General features: G+C 40.0%; 1 protein-coding gene across 2 annotated transcripts in view; it reads left to right on the plus strand.

Moving 5' to 3' along the window:
* Positions 1-21,384, plus strand: part of tescb (tescalcin b) — a 35,156-nt gene that overhangs the window by 4,844 nt on the left and 8,928 nt on the right. For both annotated transcript variants that reach the window (XM_043715839.1, XM_043715840.1), the window contains exons 5-6: positions 13,518-13,579; positions 13,829-13,933. In XM_043715839.1, the coding sequence (XP_043571774.1) occupies positions 13,518-13,579; positions 13,829-13,933 (167 nt within the window). The remainder of the gene's footprint in view (positions 1-13,517; positions 13,580-13,828; positions 13,934-21,384) is intronic.

Genomic DNA, 21,384 nt, shown 5'->3' on the forward strand with positions numbered 1-21,384 from the left:
ATGTTTGTGCTAGGCTTTTTAGTGTTTGAGGTTAAAGTTCCTAAATTAAACATATTCCTGAACAGTGTATTGATTGGTGGTTGGAAAGAAAGATTGATGGATTGGGACTGTTGAACTGAATGGATCTTCCAGTTGTTAAATCACTCCTCTGATCCTATGAAAAAGATATGGCTTGTTCTAAATTCAGTGTCACATATCTCAGTAAAAATGTTATCCACATGATTTAAAAACGCTACGGTAAAGTTCCTCTGAAATGTTTCTTTCTATTTTATTTAGTTTAATTGAGGGAATGACTTCCCTTGTCCTGTATGTATGCCGTCATGTAGCAAGGCTTTACAAATCATTGCCCCAACCCTACTCAACTGCACACAAAATGATGTTCAAAGTTACATCTAGGAGAGCAATGAAGAAGAAACAACCACTACCAGTCAAACATTCAAAAAGAAATGGTGACATTAACTGAACATAGTAAAGAATATTTTGGTTTCTATTTGAATGTTGGTATCTGTTGGTGGCAGTCTGTTTTTTTTTTACAATAGCATCCAAAAGTACGAAATACTTACTTAACAGATGTTGATCTTACCTTAATGTATGTTTGCAAGTTTTTTTCATTTTTTTTCCTTCATTGGGTTCAACCCCCTTTTTCTCTTTTCATAGAGATGTACAGCATGGAACAGACTCTTTGGTCCAATCCATCCATGCCGACCAGATATCCCAACCTAATCTAGTCCCACCTGCCAGCACCCGCCCATATCCCTCCAAACCCTTCCTATTCATATACCCATCCAAATGCCTCTTAAATATTTCAATTGTACCAGCCTCCACCACTTCCTCTAGCAGCTCATTCCATACACGTACCACCCTCTGCGTGAAAATGTTGCCCCTTAGTCCCTTTTATATCTTTCCCCTCTCACCGTAAACCTATGTCCTCTAGTTCTGGACTCCCCGACCCCAGGGAAAAGACTTTGCCTATTTATTCTAACCATGCCTGTTGTAATTTTGTAAACCTCAATAAGGTCACCCCACAGCCTCCGATGCTCCAGGGAAAACAGCCTCAGCCTGTTCAGCCTCTCCCTGTAGCTCAGATCCTCCAACCCTGGCAACATCCTTGTAAATCGTTTCTGAACCCTTTCAAGTTCCACTTTCAAGGAGCTGCAAGGTCTCTTTGTTCAGCAATACTCCCTAGGACTTTACCATTAAGTATATAAGTCCTGCTAAGATTTGCTTTCCCAAAATGCAGCACCTCACATTTATCTGAATTAAACTCCATCTGCCACTTCTCAGCCCATTGGCCCATCTGGTCCAGATCCTATTGTAACCTGAGGTAGCCCTCTTCGCTGTCCACTACACCTCCAATTTTGGTGTCATCTGCAAACTTACTAACAGTACCTCTTATGCGATTTGAAGAACTTGAACAGTGTCCTGCAACACATTCAATTTGTTTTCAAATTCCTACATAAGAAGCCAAACCTATTTGGGAATTCCATTCATTACAGAGAAGTTGAGAGATATCCAATTTTGATTGTAGAAAACAGAAGTGAATTACATAATAATCTGTGACATGTGCAAGGATTTCACAAGCTTATTACTTAGACTGGAGTATACAGTTTGTGTATTTTTAGCTTTACGGCACAGCTTAGGGGAGACCACAAATATTACTCAACTTACTGCAGTGGAGCATAACAAAGAAAATATATACTAGACAAGTTTTCAGAGTGATGCCAGTCTTCGTGATTTTGATTTTGAATATTATTAGGCATGTCCTATATAACAGATGTGACAGTGCTGTTGTACCCTCTTAATTCAGAAAGGCAGGAGGAAGCACAACAGCAAACATGTGAAACTATGTTAAAAATGCCTGAAAATAGTTTGAGGCCCTCCCTCTTGTACAGTTTCTATAATATACTCCAAGTGTAGTAGTCACACCCAGTTTAGAAATTAACCTATGATAGGCAGAAGTCCTCATTTACAAAATGGCTTGTGTCAATATTTTCCTTTTTTAATTCCTGAGATATGAGCATTGCTGGCATTTATTAGTTATCCATAGCTACCCTTGGGAAGGTGACATTGGACTAACATTTGAAGCACTGCAGTCTGTTTTGTGAATTTGTCCCTGTGCCGTTGTTATGTCGCGAGTTCCAGAGTTTTGGCCCAACAACAAGGCAGCAATACCGAGATATGTCCAATGTCGGATTGTAATGGTTGGAGGGAAACATGGAGGTGATGATATCCTGACACAGCTGATACCCGTATCCAAATGATGTTAGAGGCTTGCTGCCTGGCTGTCCATGGAGAGAACGCACGCAGTATCCATCAATGCTTTTGATGCATTTCCACAGAGGTGGTACCTTGGGGGATACAGTGCTTTATTTCCCCCTCCAAAGCCATTTTGATGTAGCCCCTTCCCACTCTCCCTACACTCCCTGCCATTTCACTTTTGGTGTTCACTTTATCCAGACTGGGCTTTGCTTGTAAATATTTAATTGGGTACACTGGTAATGGTGGTGGTCAGTCGTTAATAAAAAATCACAGTGGCTTTGGTGTGGGAAAGTCGCTCAACTGTGTGTGATAGCACATCTGGCTATAAAAAAAGAGAGAAGCTGCTAGGGCTCTTGTAGTGTCATGGTAGTGTCCCTATCTTTGGAACAGAAGACCCACATTCAAGTCCCACTTGCTCCAGGGTGTGTTAAAACATCTCTGAATAGGTTGAATAGAAAATATCTAAAGAGCTGCTGCTGTAGGGATCTTGAGGTGCAGTGGTAATGTCCCTATCTCTGGGCCAGGAGACATGAGCTGAAATCCTATCTGCTTCAGAGGTGTATAATCACATTTCTGAACAGGCTGATTAGGAAATATCGAGAGGGCTGCTCCTGAGAAGATACTATAGACAAAGTTGCAGCAAGGCATCCTTTAGATAGTACATACTGCAGGCTTGGAGCAGTGGTGAAGAGAATACATGTATCCAAGTGGTGCATCAAGCAAATTTGCTTTATCATAGACAATTTTGAGCTTTTTTTGAGTGTTGTAGCTGCATCTGTCCAGACAGACGAAGTGTGTATGATCTCCTTAAAGGCTGGCAGCTTTTAAAAATAAATTCAAGCTTTCATTTAATCGCTGAAACAGCAACAGAACAAGATTTTACATTTTAAGACTTGTCTTGTAACAAAGGACCAAAACACAATTCACCAAACATAATCTTTGCCTGCAACTTACACTTTAAACCACAGAACTGAACATTCTATTTTTCTGTGGATGGTTGCTTTTCATACTGGAGGCCTGTGTGCCATAAGGATCGGTACTAGGTCCACTACTTTTCGTCATTTATATAAATTATTTGGATGTGAATATAGGAGGAATAGTTAGTAAATTTGTAGATGATACCAAAATTTGAGGTGTAGTGGACAGCGAAGAAGAATACCTTAGAGTACACAGGGATCCTGATCAGATAGGCCTATGGGCTGAGGAGTGGCAGATGGAGTTTAATTTAGATAAATGCGAGGTGCTGCATTTTGGAAAGGCAAATCAGGGCAGGAATTACACGCTTAATGGTAAGGTCCTGGTGAGCGTTGCTGAACAAAGAGATCTTGGAGTGCAGGTTCATAGTTCCCTGAAAGTAGAGTCATAGGTAAATAGGATATTGGTTAGGCCACTTATGGAATATTGCGTGCAATTCTGGTCTCCTTCCTATCAGAAGGATGTCGTGAAACTTGAAAGGGTTCAGAAAAGATTTATAAGGATGTTACTGGGATTTGTGCTACAGGGAGAGAATGAACAGGCTGGGGTGTTTTCCCTGAAGCGTCGGAGGCTGGGAGTGACCCATGAGGGGCATGGATATGTAAATAGACAAAGTCTTTTCCCTGGGGTGGGGCAATCCCGAACTAGAGAGCATAGGTTTAGGGTGAGAGGGGCAAGATTTAAAAGGGACCCAAGGAGCAACCTTTTCACGCAAAAGGTGTGCGAGTATGGAATGAGCTGCCAGAGGAAGTGGTAGAGGCTGGTACAATTACAATATTTAAAAGACATCTGGGTGGGTCTATGAAAAGTGTTTAGAGGGATATGGGCCAAGTGCTCACAAATGGAACTAGATTAGATTAGGATATCTGGTCGGCATGGTCGAGTTGGACCGAAGGGTCTGTTTCCATGCTGTAAACTCTGATGACTCTATGTCTGTATAACTGAAAACACATTGCATAGCTATACTTCATACAGTCCTTCTCCAGGAATCTGTCCGAAATCATCTTAGCTCCTAAGATTTTACTTCAGTTATTTTTCTTCTTCAGTCTGGGAACTTTCAATGTTAGAACCATCTTTTACAGTGAGTTTTTTTCCTCTGATGATATTTCCTCAAATGCAAACTAGGTACACCTTCTAACTGCTTCATAACCCCTCATGGATTTGGTGTTTTCAACCAAAGCCAGAGTTCCCGACTACAATCATGCACAGTGAATCTGATAGTGTCTTCTTGTCTCTAGTTGCTCCCATTGTTCCAGGTCCTGACAGATTAACCTTGCCTCAGGTTTTCAAAGATATTTTGAACAGTTGCCCTCTCAAAGCCCAACTCTATGGCAATGTCAATCACATGGGCCTTGTATCCAATTGTATCTTTGAATCCAAGAAATGGCGACTAGCTATCCTTGAGGCCTCAACTCTCTTTCATCCGAAAAGTAAATGGACAGTTTACAACTATAATCATTTACAACTGGACATTCCTACATTTTTATGGCACTTGAAAACTCTCACGCTATTCACTGTTAGGACACATACTGTTAGCATTATTTCCAAACCTAAACATCTTGAACCTTCTTCCCAGTAAAACTGCCTTGATCTCCTTTAATCTCTATTGATCAAAACACCCAGGCTGCCAGGCAGGCTGCTGAACATGTCGGTTATTTTTCCTGAAACCAGGCCAAGCTCCTTTGGGTTTACTTCTGTTATTTTCCTTTTTCAGTCTGGGAACTTTTAATCATAGAGCTATCTTTCACAATTTTTTTTCACTTGGTAATTCTTCCTAAAGTTCAAACTAGACAAAATGTGAAATCATGTTCTGACATACTTTCAGCTGTTAACTGCAAACCTGACTTTCATTTTAAAAGTTATTGATCTCTAAGAAAATCATGACTACCTTCAATTAAAGACATAGTCCCAAAACATACTAATTATACAAATGTCATAATTATCATGGCACACTTCATAACTTGAGAGAGTAAGGAATTCACTATTAAACACCTAGTCCTTGACCCAATATAGTAGGCATCACATTTATTTGGTTGATACTGTTGAATTTTTGGTCAATAGAAACCATTAGGATGCTGATAGTTTTGGTAATGCAGTACAGTTGGTTGTCAAGGGATATGACTAGACTTTAGTTGAGGTAAACAATATGTGGTTAAGTTTCTGTTTTGAACTTAGATGAAAATCCAGGTGTAAACTGGATTGCCTTTGAAACCAATTGAAACTGTTCTTGAAACGTGTTCATTGTTGAATGCTATTCCGGCTACATATTCGTATTGCCTAATGCAAAGTTTGCTGTGGACCAACTAAATGGTCAAAATGTAGAAAACATAGATCTTTTTTAAAAGTTGCTTTAAAATATTTTTTGACATGTAAAGTCTAATTAGACTGTAAGACCTCAGTGAGTTTTGAGAAGATTTGTAGCTCAGGTTGAGGTTCTGGATTTAGGTTTGCTCACTGAGCTGGAAGGTTCATTTCCAGACATTTCATCACCCTACTAGGTAACATCTTCAGTGGGCCTCCAGGCGAAGCAGTGTACATGATTCCTGCTTTCTGTTTATATGTTTGGGTTTCTTTGGGTTGGTGATGTCATTTCCTGTGGTGGAGTCATTTCCTGTTCTTTTTCTCGGGGGGTGGTAGATGAGGTCTAACTTGATGTGTTTGTTGATAGAGTTCCAGTTAGAATGCCATGCTTCTAGGAATTCTCATGCATGTCTCTGTTTGGCTTGTCCTCGGATGGATGTGTTGTCCAATCCTTTCTTATCTATATGTAAAGATACTAGTGAGAGAGGGTTATGTTGTTTTGTGGCTAGTTGTTGTGACCATTCCAGGGATCATCTTTGTGAATCTCTGCTAGTCACGCTCCAGTGCCAGTGTGTCCTTCCTGAGATGTGGGGCCCAAAACTGGACACATATTCTAAATGGGGCCTAACCAGAGCTTTCTTAAGTCTCAGTAGCACATCACTGCTTTTACATTCCAACCCTCTTGAGATAAATGACAACATTATATTTGCTTTCTTTACCACAGACTCAAACTGCAAGTCAACCTTTAGAGAATCCTGGACTAGCACTCCCAGATCCCTTTGTACTTTGGCTTTATGAATTTTCTCACTGTTTATAAAATAGTCCATGCCTGTATTCTTTTTTCCAAAGTGCAAGACCTCACATTTGTTCACATTGAATTTCATCAGCCATTTCTCAGACCATTCTCCTAAACTGTCTAAATCTTTCTGTAGCCTCCCCACCTCCTCAGAACTACCTGCCTGTCTGCCTAACTTTGTATCATCGACGTACTTTGCCAGAATGCCTCCTGTCCCTTTATCCAGATCATTAATATATAAAGTGAACAGCCGTGGCCCCAACACTGAACCCTGCTGGACTTGTCACCGGCTGCCGTTCTGAAAAAGAAACTTTTATCCCAACTCTCTGCCTTCTGTCAGACAGACAATCCTCCATCCAAGCCAGTAGCTCACTTTACTCAGCAGCCTCTCGTGAGGCATCTTATCAAAGGCAAATTGGAAGTCTAGCTAGATAATATCCACTCAGTTTCCCTGGTCTAACCTACTTGTTACCTCTTCAAAGAATTCTAACAGGTTTGTCAGGCACGACCTCCCCTTACTAAATCATGCTGATTTGTTCTAATTCAACCCTGCACTTCCAAGAATTTAGAAAACTCATCCTTAACGATGGATTCCAGAATTGTATGTACAACCGAAGTTTGGGTAACTGACCTATAATTTTCCGTCTTTTGTCTTAATGCTTTCTTGAACAAGGGGATTACAACAGTGATTTTCCAATCATCTATGACTTTCTCTGACTCCAGTGATTTTTGAAAGATTACAACCAACGCCTCCACTATTTCGTCAGCCATGTCCCTCAAAACTCTAGGATGTTGCCCATCCAGCCAGGAGATTTATCAATTTTTAGACCTTTTAGCTTTTCAAGTACTTTCTCCTTTTGTAATGGCTCCCATACTCAACTCAGCCCCCTGACTCCCTTTAATTGTTGGGATATTACTCATGCCTTCCACTGTGAAGACTGACACAAGGTACTTATTAAGTTCTTCAGCTATTTCCTTATCTCCCATCACTAGCCTTCCTGCATCAATTTGGAGCAGCCCAATCTTTACTTTTGCCTCTCATTTGTTTCTTATATATTGAAAGATACTTTTACTATAATTTCTAATATTACTGCCTAGCTTACTGTCATATTTGATCCTGTCCTTCCTTATTTCTCTCTTTGTTATCCTCTGTTTGTTTTTGTAGTCTTCCCAACCTTCTGATTTCCCAGTTTTCTTGGCCACTTTATAGGCTCTCTCTTTTTCTGTGATACATTTCCTGACTTCTTTTGTCAGTAATGGCTGTCTAATCTCCCCAGACCCCAATATTCTTTCTTTTCTTTGGGATGAACCTCTGTACTGTGTCCTCAATTACACCCAGAAACTCCTGCCATTGTTGCTCTACTGTCTGCCCTACTAGGCTCTGCTTCTATTTGATTTTTGTCAGTTCCTCTCTCATGCCCCTGTAATTACCTTTATTTAACTGTAACACCATTATATCCAATTTTGCCTTCTCTCTTTCTAAATGCAGACCGAACTCTACCATATTATGATCGCCGCCTCCAAAGTGTTCCCTGACTTTAAGGTCTTTTATAAAGTCTGGCTCATTACATAGCCCTAAATCTAGAATAGCCTGCTCCCTTGTGGGCTCCATCACAAAAGCCATCCTGTAAGCATTCCATGAATTTCCTTTCTTTGGATCCACCGGCAACATTATTCATCCAGTACATTTGCATATTGAAGTCCCTCATGATCACTGTGACTTTGGCTTTTTGACATGCCCTATCTATTTCCTGGTACATCTTGTACCCTTGTTCCTGACCACTGCTGGGAGGTCTGTACATAACTCCCATTATGGTCTATTTGCCTTTATGGTTCCTCAACTCCACACCATCTGACCCTATATCATTTAATGCCATAGATTTAATTTCATTCTTAACTAACAGGGCAACCCTACCCCTCTGCCCACCTCCCTCTCTTTTTGATAAATTGTAAATAATTAACAGCTAAATTTGGGAATATATCAACAAATAAACAAATCACTATCATTCACTATATGGGAGTGACCTAAATGTCTGGGATTTTTCTGAAATATACAGAACCATTTGTTAGTTTACTGTTGGGTTTCAGTAGTCCATTCCTCAGCAGATGAAAAAATGACATTCAACAGCTTTAAAAATGTACCTATTTGTGTTCTCTCACTTAAAAGGACCAGAGTCATTTTTAAAACCTACTGAAAGCCTTGAAAACAAACACAAATTGTGGAGATTCCCAGTGCGTTATTAGTTCATCTTAGAGGGGTGGAGAGAAGCACAGACAATTTTGTGTTGGGGAGTGGGTGGGAGGGGAACAAGTCTGGTTTCTACCCGATTTATTTACAAAACCAACATAAATTATGCATTGAACATAATCAGCTCCTACACAAAGAAACACAAGTTGTAATGTTGATTATGGCCAGATTGCTCTGAAAAATATCAGCACAAATAAACAGAGACTCCAGGCATCTGTTTCTTTAATATCCATATTTAAAATTAGAATTTATTTACATCTTGTGAAACCAGAACACCTAAGGAACTCAATACATTAATTAAGTACTATGAGTGTTGAAGAACTAAAACAAAAACACAAAGTGCTGGGGAAGCTCAGCAGGTCTGGCAGCCTGTGAGGAGAAAGGAAAATAGAGAATTCAATGTCACTATGACTCTTCTTTGGAATTTATTCCTTAACACCTGAAAGAAAGAGAAATGGTTTCTTGTTGACGTGTAGTTTGAGCCTAAGTATGAAATTGGAACTGGTTACTTGGACAACTTTGTGATCATGTAAAGGGGATGCTGGTAGAGGGAGAGGTTGAGAGTGTGCATGTGGTGATACATGGCACTGAGTGTGGATCTCTCTGGGCATTGACAACTACTGTCTGAGGATTGTTGTATGTTGTGGAGATATCTGTAAATCAGGAACAATTTGACACATGGAGCCTACATTTGGAAACTACGTAGGGTAAAGCAAAGATGGAGACAGTCACTAAGGGAGGGGATGTGGCTGTGAAAGGGAGCTTTATCAAATGCTAGGGAGAAATCAGGAAGCAGTAAAAGAGAACAAGCTGAAAGATTCAAACAAAAGTTCTATCAGAGAGAGAAGACAGTTTTCCTGGTGGGCATATCTGGAAGAGAAGTGGCAGTAAATTAAATACTTGAATATGAGCAAAATACTGCAGATGCTGGAAATCGAATTAAAAACAGAAAACACTTGAGAAACTTAGCAGGTCTGCCAGCATCTCTGGAGAAAGTAATAGAGTTAACTTTGTGAGTTAGGCTACTGTTGGAATATTCCATGCAATTCTGGTCTCCTTCCTATCAGAAAGATGTTGTGAAACCTGAAAGGGTTCAGAAAAGATTTACAAAGATGTTGTCAGAGTTGGAGGATTTGAGCTATAGGGAAAGGCTGAGCAGGCTGGGGCTGTTTTCTCTGGAGCGTCGGAGGCTGAGGGGTGACCTTATAGTGGTTTCTAAAATCATGAGGGGTATGGATAGGATAAATAGACAAAGTCTTTTCCGTGTGGTGCGAGAGTCCAGAACTACAGGGCATAGGTTTAGGGTGGGTGGGGAAAGATATAAAAGAGACCTAAGGGGCAACTTTTTCACACAGAGGGTGGTACGGGTATGGAATGAGCTGCCATAGGAAGTGGTGGAGACTAGTACACTTGCAAAATTTAAAAGGCACCTGGATGGGTTTGGTATGGGTCAGGTGCTGGCAGGTGGGACTAGATTGGATTGGGATATCTGGTCGGCATGGACGAATTGGACCAAAGGGTTTGTTTCTGTGCTGTACATCTCTATGACTCTATCAGGGTGACAGTGTTAAAAATCACACTACGTAACTTCTTCGGAATGCACAGAGTTACTGCTGGGAGACCTGTGGAGTTTCTGTTTTTCTTGGAACCCATGAGCAGATTTAAACAACTCATAAATTTGATTGAAGGTAGTACATACGCAGTTAGATTGTTTACATTTTGTGTGCTATCATTATCCTGTTGGTTTGGAATTTTTCAAGTATACTTATTTTATCTTGTCCTCCTTGTAAGAAAATAACTGGTACATTAACATGTGCAAAGTATTGCAAATGCTGGGAATCTGAAAGAAAAACTAAAGAAAATGGAAGAATTACTCAGCAAGGCTGTCAGTTTTTGTGGAAAGGGAAGCAGATTAAATGCTTCAAATCATTGAGCCTTCATCAGTTCACATTGGCTAACTGTGAGGAAAAGACAAGATATAGTTTTATTCTTTCGTGGATGTGAGTGGTCCTGCAAGGCCAGCAACTGATGTTCATTTCTAGTTGCCCTCACTGCCATCTTGTACTGCTACACTCCTTGGAGTATAGGAATACCCATATTGATGTTAAGAAGAGAGTTCCAGAAATTTACACAGAACCAGTGAAGGGACGGTAACATGTTTTGAAGTCAAGATGGTATGTGGCTCAGAGGGGGCTTACACATGGGGTGTTCCCAAGTGTCTGCTATCCTTTTTCTTGTTGGTGGTAGAGTTTGCAGATTTGAAAGATGCTATTGAAGGAGCCTCAACAAGTTAAGTCAGGATCAAGATAAGAGTGGTGCTGGAAAAGCACAGCAGGTTGGGCAGCATCTGAGGAGCAGGAAAATCGATGCTTCGGGCAAAAGTCCTTCATCGGGAATGAGCAAGAAAGGGCTTTTGCTCGAAGCATCGATTTTCCTGCTCCTCGGATGCTGCCTGACCTGCTGTGCTTTTCCAGCACCCCACTCTCGACTCTAATCACCAGCATCTGAAATACCCACTTTCGCCAAGTTAAGTCAGGGCTGTCAGTAATGGAGGGAGTGAGTGTTTAAGGTGATACATGGGGTGTAAAACAAGCGAGATGCTTTGCCCTAGACTTTGTGAGCATTTTGAGTTATCCAGACAAGTGGAGCGTATTCCATCACACTCCTGACAGGCTTTGGGGAATCAGAATATTCATCAATGCAGAATTTTCAGCTTATGAAACATTTGTAGCTATTATATTTATATGGCTGGTCCAGTTCAGTTTCTAATCAAAGTTAATGTCTAGGATGTTGATCATTGGGGATTCAGTGATAGTAATGCCATTGAATATTAAGGGGACATTGTTAGATTCTCTCTTGTGGGAGATGACCTGGTATTTGTAAGGTGTGGATGTTACTTGCCAATTATGCCGAGCATGAATGTTATCCAGGTCTTGCTGAATATGTACACAGCAACTTCAGAATACCCTTGTACATATATATGTTGTGGTCATGTTCTCTGCATTTCTTTTCACAATGTGAAATACAGATAATCATTCCATCATAAAAGTGGATATGGACAAAGTGTGGCAAAACATGACAACAGGAATTGAAGCTCTGAAATCAATTATGGTCCCAGACAAGACCACAATATTTATGTTCCAATCTGATTAGGGACCAGGAATGTTTGTTTAGACAAAATTCGAGATCCAAGGTACATATCTAACAGAATTAAGACACAATATTCCACTTTTGAACAAGCAAATAAATAAATGAGTAGAAAAATTAAGCAAGCTACAACATATTTACAACTTGCACTTTATCATTCGGAATTCATGAGGTAGATGTCAGTTGACAAACATAATGCTGTTAAGCACTCCATAGAACATATTGAATGTTAAAGGCAGTCCAGAAGGATCCCAGCAATTTCTCATCTACTGATCCAAATATCAATGAGACCACAAATTACCAAATTTGATTTAAAAATTTCTCTCTTTCCTAAGAAATTCCATAGAAAATCTAACTTTGACGCTCCCTCAGAATCACTTTGCTGCACTACACATGACTGCTGTCCTCTCATTGGTTGAATCTCTTTTCCTAGGATTGCACTGTCTTGGCTGCACTCAGCACTTATTGACGGCACAGTTCCAGCTCTTTGCCACAGTTAGCTTCATCAAGTTGGCACTGCATTAAATTTCTCTGAATTTATCTCCCAGCTGCACTAAGCAAATACTACCTATGGGCTTCTTTCACCCATCCCCCCCCCCAACTCTCAATAATCCCTCAGATTCCTCACCCTTACCCAGCTTCTTAGAATGATTTGAAGTGCTTTATCTGTATGGAGACCCATTTTTTTGGTTGCACCTTGTACTCACTGGCTCCATCACATATCCAGTCATTCATTAATACTAGCTACCTCTTTGAGTATCCCAAATATTCTGAATCAGAAAGTACTTGTGTGTCACATTTGGACTCTACATCACATGGAAATTTTCAGCACAGTGCTGTGAATATGCTGCAACATTGTGTTAAGAATCTTCCACTTTCACATTAAATGTTTGTTTGTACACATCACTGTCTTCTGTTAGACTGCGTCACATGCCCACGAGGCAGTTGTATTGTTTTGAAATCCTAGTCCTTGATGATCAAGACCATTATCCTGAATATTCCCTTCTTCAGCAAATATACCAGATTGTGTACAATTAAGGAGGAATACCATGGCTTAGCTGATGAGAAATTATTATAACTTAAACTTGGTATTGCACCTGCTTTTTTTCTTGCACTGAACAAACTAAGGGGAAAAGAAGCAGAGTACTACTTTACACCAGAGAGGACAAAGATTGCAGGAAGAGCACACATACTTAAATAATTAAAAGTCTACGTCTGAACAATTTCTGTGATTACTGTATGACCCCTTAATATAAGATGGTCCAGCCTCTTAACCTTCAGTGGGCACTACCAATGATAGTACATCATGAAGCAATTTGAGAGCTGCATGTGGATAGATTAATTTACTCCTTTTTAGAATCAGAATCCATGTGGTGCAGTGCTAATCTCCTTACCAGAATGCCAAGGTTCAAGTCCCACCTGCTCCAGAGATATGTCATAACATGCTTGAAGGACTTGATTAAAGATATCTAGCATTTGAATTCTTGAGTATTCCTTTAAAGCCCTCAGCATAGCTGCTGATCTGTGTGCCATTATTTTACAACAAACAATAACTTGGTTTTACTGCATTGAATATTGTATACTTTAGGCTTTTTATACATCAGCTGCTTAGTAGGATGAACAATGTGAAAGTTTTCCAAATTAATATAATTAATTGCTGAATTACATTGTTTTGATGTCTATAAGCAAATATTGCTATGTAGAAAATTTCTGTCACATTTGTTGGAATACTCGGTTCTCTGTGATGTAAAACACTTTGCACTAATCCAAAGACTACTATTTTTCTTCTAGTTTTGTTTCGGATGTATGACACTAATGGAGATGGAAAAATCACCTTGGAAGAATTAAGAGAGGTATCTTTTCAACCCACAATTTGGATTCCAAGTACTTTTTAATCACTCAATTCCATATAAACAGATGCAATAAGAATGAATGAATTAAATACTATAATTCAGACTTGGATTAAAACATAACTTTACAACTGTTAGCTTAGTTCTTTTGAGTTGAAAGACTTCAACTAACTACTGTGTTCTGGTTAATATACAGATTTCATTATTCTCTGTAACACGATTTTAAATTTGTGCTGTCTCCTTTTGGTTCAGATTGTAGACGAATTGCTATCCAAGACATCAAATGCAGAAAAGACCTCCTCATCAATTGCAGATGCTGCAATGCTGGAAGCTGCCAACATCTGTGTGGGACAAATGGTTTGTGCCATTTTACATTCATACTTTATGGTATTTCACCTTTTGATTCTTTTCCCATCAAAATCACTTTCTTCATAACTAGCAGCTTTGAAGATCATAGTAGAGGCAGGAAGATGCAGTAAGGCTGTTATTATGGTCAGCAGCCAATGTTGAACAGGGTTCTCTAACGACATGATCCAGAGATTTATGGAGAGTTATGTAGGACCTCTGAAGATTGCTTGCGAGTGTGATCAATGTATGTTTAACTTCTTATCAAATAATGGGGCGGCCTTGAGCAGCTGAATGGGCTAGACCGGCTCCTAATTCATTTGTATGTGTGTTCACTTCTGAGGGATAACTTGAGAGAATTTATTGCTTCAAGTGCAAAATATCTTTCAACACATTCTTCTCACATTTATGAAGCAACGTATTTGAGAACAGAAGCATTACATGTGTGTTGCCTCAATATCTAATCATGGCTCTTTATACTGGAATGTGTACAGAATTATTTTTTTAGATTTTAGAATAGCAGAACTGAATCAATTTCTTCCATTGGGCTTTCTCTGTGCTGGTGGATGATACGGAGGAAACGTCATTGTTTTAATACAGTAGATCTGACACTAACTTAACAGTGGTTCCCATTTGGGATTGCATTACTTCCGTTGTTGGCGAGCTAAGACAAAGTTCCTCACTGGTAAAGAGGATAACACTTTTTGTTTTTATTTCCTGTGGTGTTAAAAGCATTTTTATGTTTCATGTTTTGTTTATTTTTAAATGGGAGACACATTGACTCTAATTTTTTTACTTTCAGATTCATTAGCCTACAAGTTTCACTCTATTAAATTAACAATATGTTGTTGAGCCAATACAGAAATAGAAGATACCAGCCATTATTTTTAAAGCATTTTCTTTTTCAGGCTTTTCTGAGTTTATCTTGCACTTAGCCTAGTGACTCACCCTTTGCATTTATCGTGGTTTTTATGGGAGGTGCTTAGTGTGTGCTGAGAAATGGCACAAAGAGATTAATAATAGAGAACATGAATCTTAGCATTCCATGTGACAGTACACTGGGGATTCAGCAGCATCCAATCATTTTGATTTCATGAAGAACTGTCATTAAACTCAATAAAAATATATGATGTGACGTCGTTTTTGATGGACCGTCTCACATGGTGATGATGCGTAGACAATGGATTGGCCTGACTGATCTTTTATATAATGGTGGCAATCATTTTAACATAACTGAATGGAGATTTTATTTCTTCTCTGACTCTGTTGTCCAGTGCTGGATGAAACCCTCCTCATTGCCTTTTCACAAAGGTTTTGCAGTGTATCCATTGGTAAAGCATATATTCTGTCAGTAATGAGTGAGCAGGAGTCCGTCCTGTTCTTATTCTTTGGTATGGATGTGTTGTAAGGATTAACAATCTGCTCTGATGTTTCTTTGTATATGATAGATGTTTCACATGGGTGGTGCAGTGGCTCAGTGGTTAGCAATGCTACCTCAAAGCACTAGAGGCTGGGGTTCAATTCCAGCCTCAGGCAACTATGTGGAATTTGTGCATTCTGTTTCCTCCCATAGTCCAAAGATGTGCAGGTTAGGTAGATTGGCCATGGTAAATTTTCTACAGTGTCCAGAGATAGGTGGGTTAGCCATCATAAATACAGGGTTATGAGGGGTTTGGTGTGGACTTGCTAGGCCAAATGGTCTACTTCCACATCAAAGGGATTCTATAACTGAATGCATACATTCCTTTAATGATCCAGTAGTCCATCAGTGCTAGTTATTACATCATTTTAAATGGTTTGTCTTCAAAAGAGATTGTTGTAATCAATCAACATCATTTGGAAGCACTAGCTTTTGGAGCGCCGCTCCTTCATCAGGTGATGAAAGAAGCAGCGCTCTGAAAGCTAGTGCATCCAAATAAACCTGTCGGACTATAACCTGATATTGTGTGATTTTTAACTACATCATTGAAGCACTTTCTTCTCCGTGTACAGGGCCTAATTATTTTTGTTGGCAAGAATAGTAAATAATTGACCTTTAAATTAGACACAAAAGTGAAACCACTAAGACAGACACATCAAAACAATTGCACTCAATTGCTGGACAGACAATAGAATTCATTTTATAGACATTCACTTAAAGCAAGCACTGATCAGAGGTGCCATATCATGGACTACTGACAATGCCTGGAATTGTTTTGCTTCACAAATGGAGACCTGCTCCTGCTCCAATCTATATTTGTAAATGCAACATCTAAGGTGTGGTCTATGAAATTACTCATACCTTGTTTTTCTTGCTTCTCTTGTTACTTGTGAAATCAGAGCAAAATTTAGAACACAATACATGTACCAGGAATCTGATGTTCAGAATCTAATAGAAGTAATTGTGGTATACATTTTTATGAATGTCTTCAAATTGGAATAGAAGCTGGGGTTATAAGGAGAGCCTGAATAGGCTAGGACATTTTTTCACTGGAGTGTAGGAGGTTGAGGGGTGACCTTTTTGTGGTTTATAGACTAATGAGGAGTATAAGTAAGGTGAATGACAGGTGTCCTGTCCCTAAGGTGGGAAATGTCAAGACTAGGGGGCATATTCTTAAAGTGAGAGGAGAAAGATTTTTAAAAAATACGCAAGGGACAATGTTTTTACAGAATGTGGAATGAACCTCCAGAAGAAGTGGTATATGTGGATACATATTTTAAAATGTTTAAAAGTCATTTGGATAAGTACACGAATAAGAAATGTTTGGAGGGATATGGGCCAAATGCAGACAGCTGGGGCTATTTAGATTGGGATTATGGTTGGCATGGACAAGTTGGACTCGACCAATGTTTGGTCTTTGAGCTATTAATTTGTCTTCCTGCAAAATCATGAATCTGATGTGGTACTCCTCTGTAGATACCAATGATAAGCATTGTTTTCTTTTCAAAGAGAAATTTGAAGTTTGCACATTTTAGTCTTATTACATGCCACTTCAGATTACTTATTACACTTTTTCTTGTTATTTCTTATCTCTGTCTGGAAGTTAGGGGTTTTGGGGTTCCCCAAGTGGCAGACTTTGATGTCAATTCCTATGTTGTGGCCCAGTGCCACATGGACAGGCTCTCTATACATTTTATTGAGGTTGACATGTACTTTCGCACAATTCTCTGAGTCTGTGCTGGAAAGCAACCTGGTCCACAAAGTGCCTAAAAACTCGTCACCTTTGGGAGTTTCTGCTCATTTCTTAATTTTGCAGGCCTTGGAGGAGATTTTAAAATTAAGCTGAATCTTTCAGATACAACAACACAAATGAGAAAGATTTGAATAGTTTTTATTATGTTTATCAAGGATCCTGACAATTGTATCTTTTGTTGTATGGTTTTATAACCACATCCATGAGTTTGGATTCAAGTCAGACCAGTGGAGGAAAAGGAAATGTGAAGTACTACCTTCAGGTTTGAACTTCTTTATAACACTGCTTATTACATAATTGGAATAATCAGAATAAATACAACAAGACATGGTATTAGATTAGATTATTAGATTACATTACAATGTGGAAACAGGCCCTTCGGCCCAACAAGTCCACACCGACCCGCCGAAGCGCAACCCACCCATACCCCTACATTTACCCCTTACCTAACACTACGGGCAATTTAGCGTGGCCAATTCACCTGACCCTGCACATCTTTGGACTGTGGGAGGAAACCGGAGCACCCGGAGGAAACCCACGCAGACACGGGGAGAACGTGCAAACTCCACACAGTCAGTCGCCTGAGTCAGGAATTGAACCCGGGTCTCTGGCGCTGTGAGGCAGCAGTGCTAACCACTGTGCCACCGTGCCGCCCATTCAGTAATATACTAAGCTCTAATCTTACTGTTACATATTGAAAGACTATACCATGAGCTTAATAATCTATTGTGAGTTTTTCTACTCCAAATACTTTTCTGCATCTGTTTCTAATGTTCACGTGGCTAGACTACAGGTTTCTGCCTTAACTGCCTTAGCATTATTTGCAAGTTGTTCCAGGTTCCTAAAGCCCTTACACAACCCTGTCTCCTAATTATAGGAGCATACAAACATATTAATTTGTAGCTGGAGTAGGCTATTTGGTCCCTTATGACTGCTCTGCCATTTGATAAGAAACAGCTGTTCTGATTGTGACTTCAGCTCTACTCTAGTCCCTATCACCTTTGACTCCTTTGTCAATCAAGAATCTATCGAACTAAACTTTGAACAATTCCACTGGCCTACACTTCCACTGTTATTGGGGAAAGAATTCCACAGTGTAATCAGCTTCTGAAAGAAATAAATTCTCTTCATTACCGTCTTAAATGGAAGACCTCTCGTTCCTTAACTACTAGCTCTAGTTCTAGCCTTTCCATTAGGGGAAATGTCCCCTCAGCACCCATCCCCTCGTGTTTGTTCAGAATTTTAAATGTGTTAATAAGACAAACTCATTCTTCAAACTCCCAATAAGTAAAAGTCCAAGATAGGTAAAAACAAGGACTGCAGATGCTGGAAACCAGAGTCTAGATTAGAGTGGTGCTGGAAAAGCACAGCAGATCAGGCAGCATCCGAGGAGCAGGAAAATCGACGTTTCGGGCAAAAGCCCTTCATCAAGAATACAGGCAGGGTGCCAAGTCCAAGATATCCAACCTTGCCTCATAAAGTTAACCCCTTCATCCCAGAAATCAGTCAAGTGAACCTTCTCTGAATCTAATTACAAAATGCTGTCATTTACAAATGAGTGACTCAGGTGGTAGATTTAAACTGTTTTATCTTTTCTGATCAATTCATTGTCTGCTACATTAACCAAGCTTCACGTTGTCACGCTGAAAATGTCATGGAATGGTTTGTGAAGCAATTTTGTAAAACATTACATTTTTAAAGAGCTGATATGTGGCAGATTGAGTGTGCAGCAGATGAGCTTGAGTGGAACCAGAAGGGGAAAAGAACTAAATTTTCAAAGCGGCTGTAATTTTCTCCATAACGGCCAATTTTGTTGAAAAGTGGATACTCAGCCTCATAGTAATGACTTCCCTGCAAGGTGCCGAGGTCAGGTGAAAGAAAACTCAGAATGCAGCATAAACCAGCTGTGCCCAATGTCTCATCAAGCTGCAAATTCAATACAATTATGGGCAGAATCTCCCCAATCCCTGAATGACATGGCATTGGTGAATCAATTGGGAAAATAGGGTGAGATTGGCAGAAATTCGATGTCGAGAAAGAAAAGTTCAATTCTCCAACTGAGTTTTAAACAGCAGCTTTAAAATGTCACTAGTGAGTGATGAGAGGCCTTTATGCAACCATTTGCATGCATTAGTTTTCCATTCATACCTAATCTCACTGCATTGAAATGCAGTTCCCTGTTCTTCGATGCACTGGAGAGAAATTAGACAGTAACAATTCCTGACATGAAAGTCAGAGCAGGTTCTTGGCCACTCCAGCTCACTGCTTGCTCCTCTAGGTCTGCAACTTGGACAGTATTCAAAAAGTTGAGTGGGTTCAACAGGGAATTCAAGAGAAAAAAACAACATGGAGTTTTGGGGGGGTGGGGGAGTGGATTGACTTTGACTACCAGGCTGACCCTGTGACTCTCCATGCCAAAGTGCAACCTGCAGTATTTTCCATAATCATGTGAATGGAAATGGAAACTGGCTGCGACCACACCCAGAGTTGGAGGAGTATTGTTTTTTTTCTCTCTGAGTGCACAGGCCCTATTAATAAGGGATGTGAGGCCCTTCAATGGGCAATTACATTAATGAGGCACTTTCACAGAACAGGGTGAAGATATCTGTGACCATTGCACCTTTCGTGTGAAATGCCTACACTGTCCAACTCTGTGCGGTGCAAATCCTGCTCACCAACAATCATCACCACTGGTCATTGCAGACCGATCATTGTCAACTCTATGAAACAGAAGTAATCACAGCCAACTTTAAAAGTTGCATCCACACTTTTCATTACGATGTGACACTAGATATTTGATGCTACTATTACAGAACTTGTGAGGCAGAAAGATATTTTGCCTGCATGTTCATTGGCTATTTGACAACTGAAAGTGTGTTGACAGTTCACTGATGTGCTGAAATGAATGTCATATATGGTATAACTTAGATTCATTTTGCAATCTGATGTAATTAGAAACCTGGGAACATTGCACCTCTCAAGTGTGACATCATGCGGATGCATTAATCAGTACTGTGCTGTATTCAAGTACCACTCTGTGAAGGGTAATCATGAGGAGCATTGATAGGGTAAATGGACAAGTTCTTTTCCTTTGGGTTGGGGAGTCCAAAACTAGAGGGCAAAGGTTTAGGGTGAGAGGGGAAAGATTAAAAGGGACCTAAGTGACAACTTTTTCACGCAGAGGGTGGTGCGTGTATGGAATGAGCTGCCAGAGGTGGTGGTGGAGGCTGTACAATTACAACATTTAAAAAGCATCTGGAAGGGCATATGAATAGGAAGGGTTTAGACAGATATGGGCTAAATGCTGGCAAATGGGACTAGATTAATTTAGGATATCTGGTCAGCATCTAGTTAGAATTGGACTGAAGGGTTTGTTTCCATGCGTTATATCTCTGTGATTCTATGGGCTGCAATAAACAAAGAAAATCCTATTACTCATAGGCTGCATAAGGCCACAGAACTGATTTCCTCTCACTTTGATCTGAAAGTATTCATCAATGTGCTCTATATGTAATGCGGCCTTTCTTGGATGATGTGGCAGTGAATGGGGTTAGATAAAATATTAGGTAAAAACAATGACTGCAGATGCTGGAAACCAGATTCTGGATCAGTGGTGCTGGAAGAGCACAGCAATTCAGGCATTCCAGCACCACTGATCCAGAATTAGAAAAGATATTGTTAATTGTACAATCTCCTACTTTGCACAGCATGACATGCTGCTTTCATTGTAAGCTCCTGGTGTCAAAGATCCATATGGAATAATTCTGTGGCCATCTTTATCACAGTCCTCCATGTGCCTCTGTGTGCAGAGTGTGCAACTTCTGACTAGCAGTGCTTGACTTGTTGTATGGCACTGATGTCAGAAATCTCAAGAGGTCCTGGTAGTGGCATGTATTTCCACCTCTGGCGAGACAGGATGAGTGGAACACTATTGAGAGATGGTGCATAGATAATGAGGCAAGTTATGGAGAATAGCATAAAAAAATCACGAATGCTTATGGAGAGAAACCCTCCACGAAACTTGCCAAAACTAACATTTAGCTGATTTCTTGTAAACCTCAGGCCTATATGTAAATAAGTCAGAATTGGACTATCTGTCTGGTCTGTGCCGCACTTTGATCTTCCTGTCACTTTCCTTAACCTTGTTCCAAACATGGATATAGAGCTGAATGCCAGAAATGAGGTGATAGTCAATGACTTTGACAGGGGTTCCTTAGGACAGCAAGAGAAAATGTAACAAATGGCTCAACCCTTGTCTCCCCAAAACCTGTTTGGCATTTACAAGGCACC

Source organism: Chiloscyllium plagiosum, chromosome 25 (genome assembly GCF_004010195.1).
Source record: "Chiloscyllium plagiosum isolate BGI_BamShark_2017 chromosome 25, ASM401019v2, whole genome shotgun sequence".
NCBI lineage: Eukaryota > Metazoa > Chordata > Chondrichthyes > Orectolobiformes > Hemiscylliidae > Chiloscyllium > Chiloscyllium plagiosum.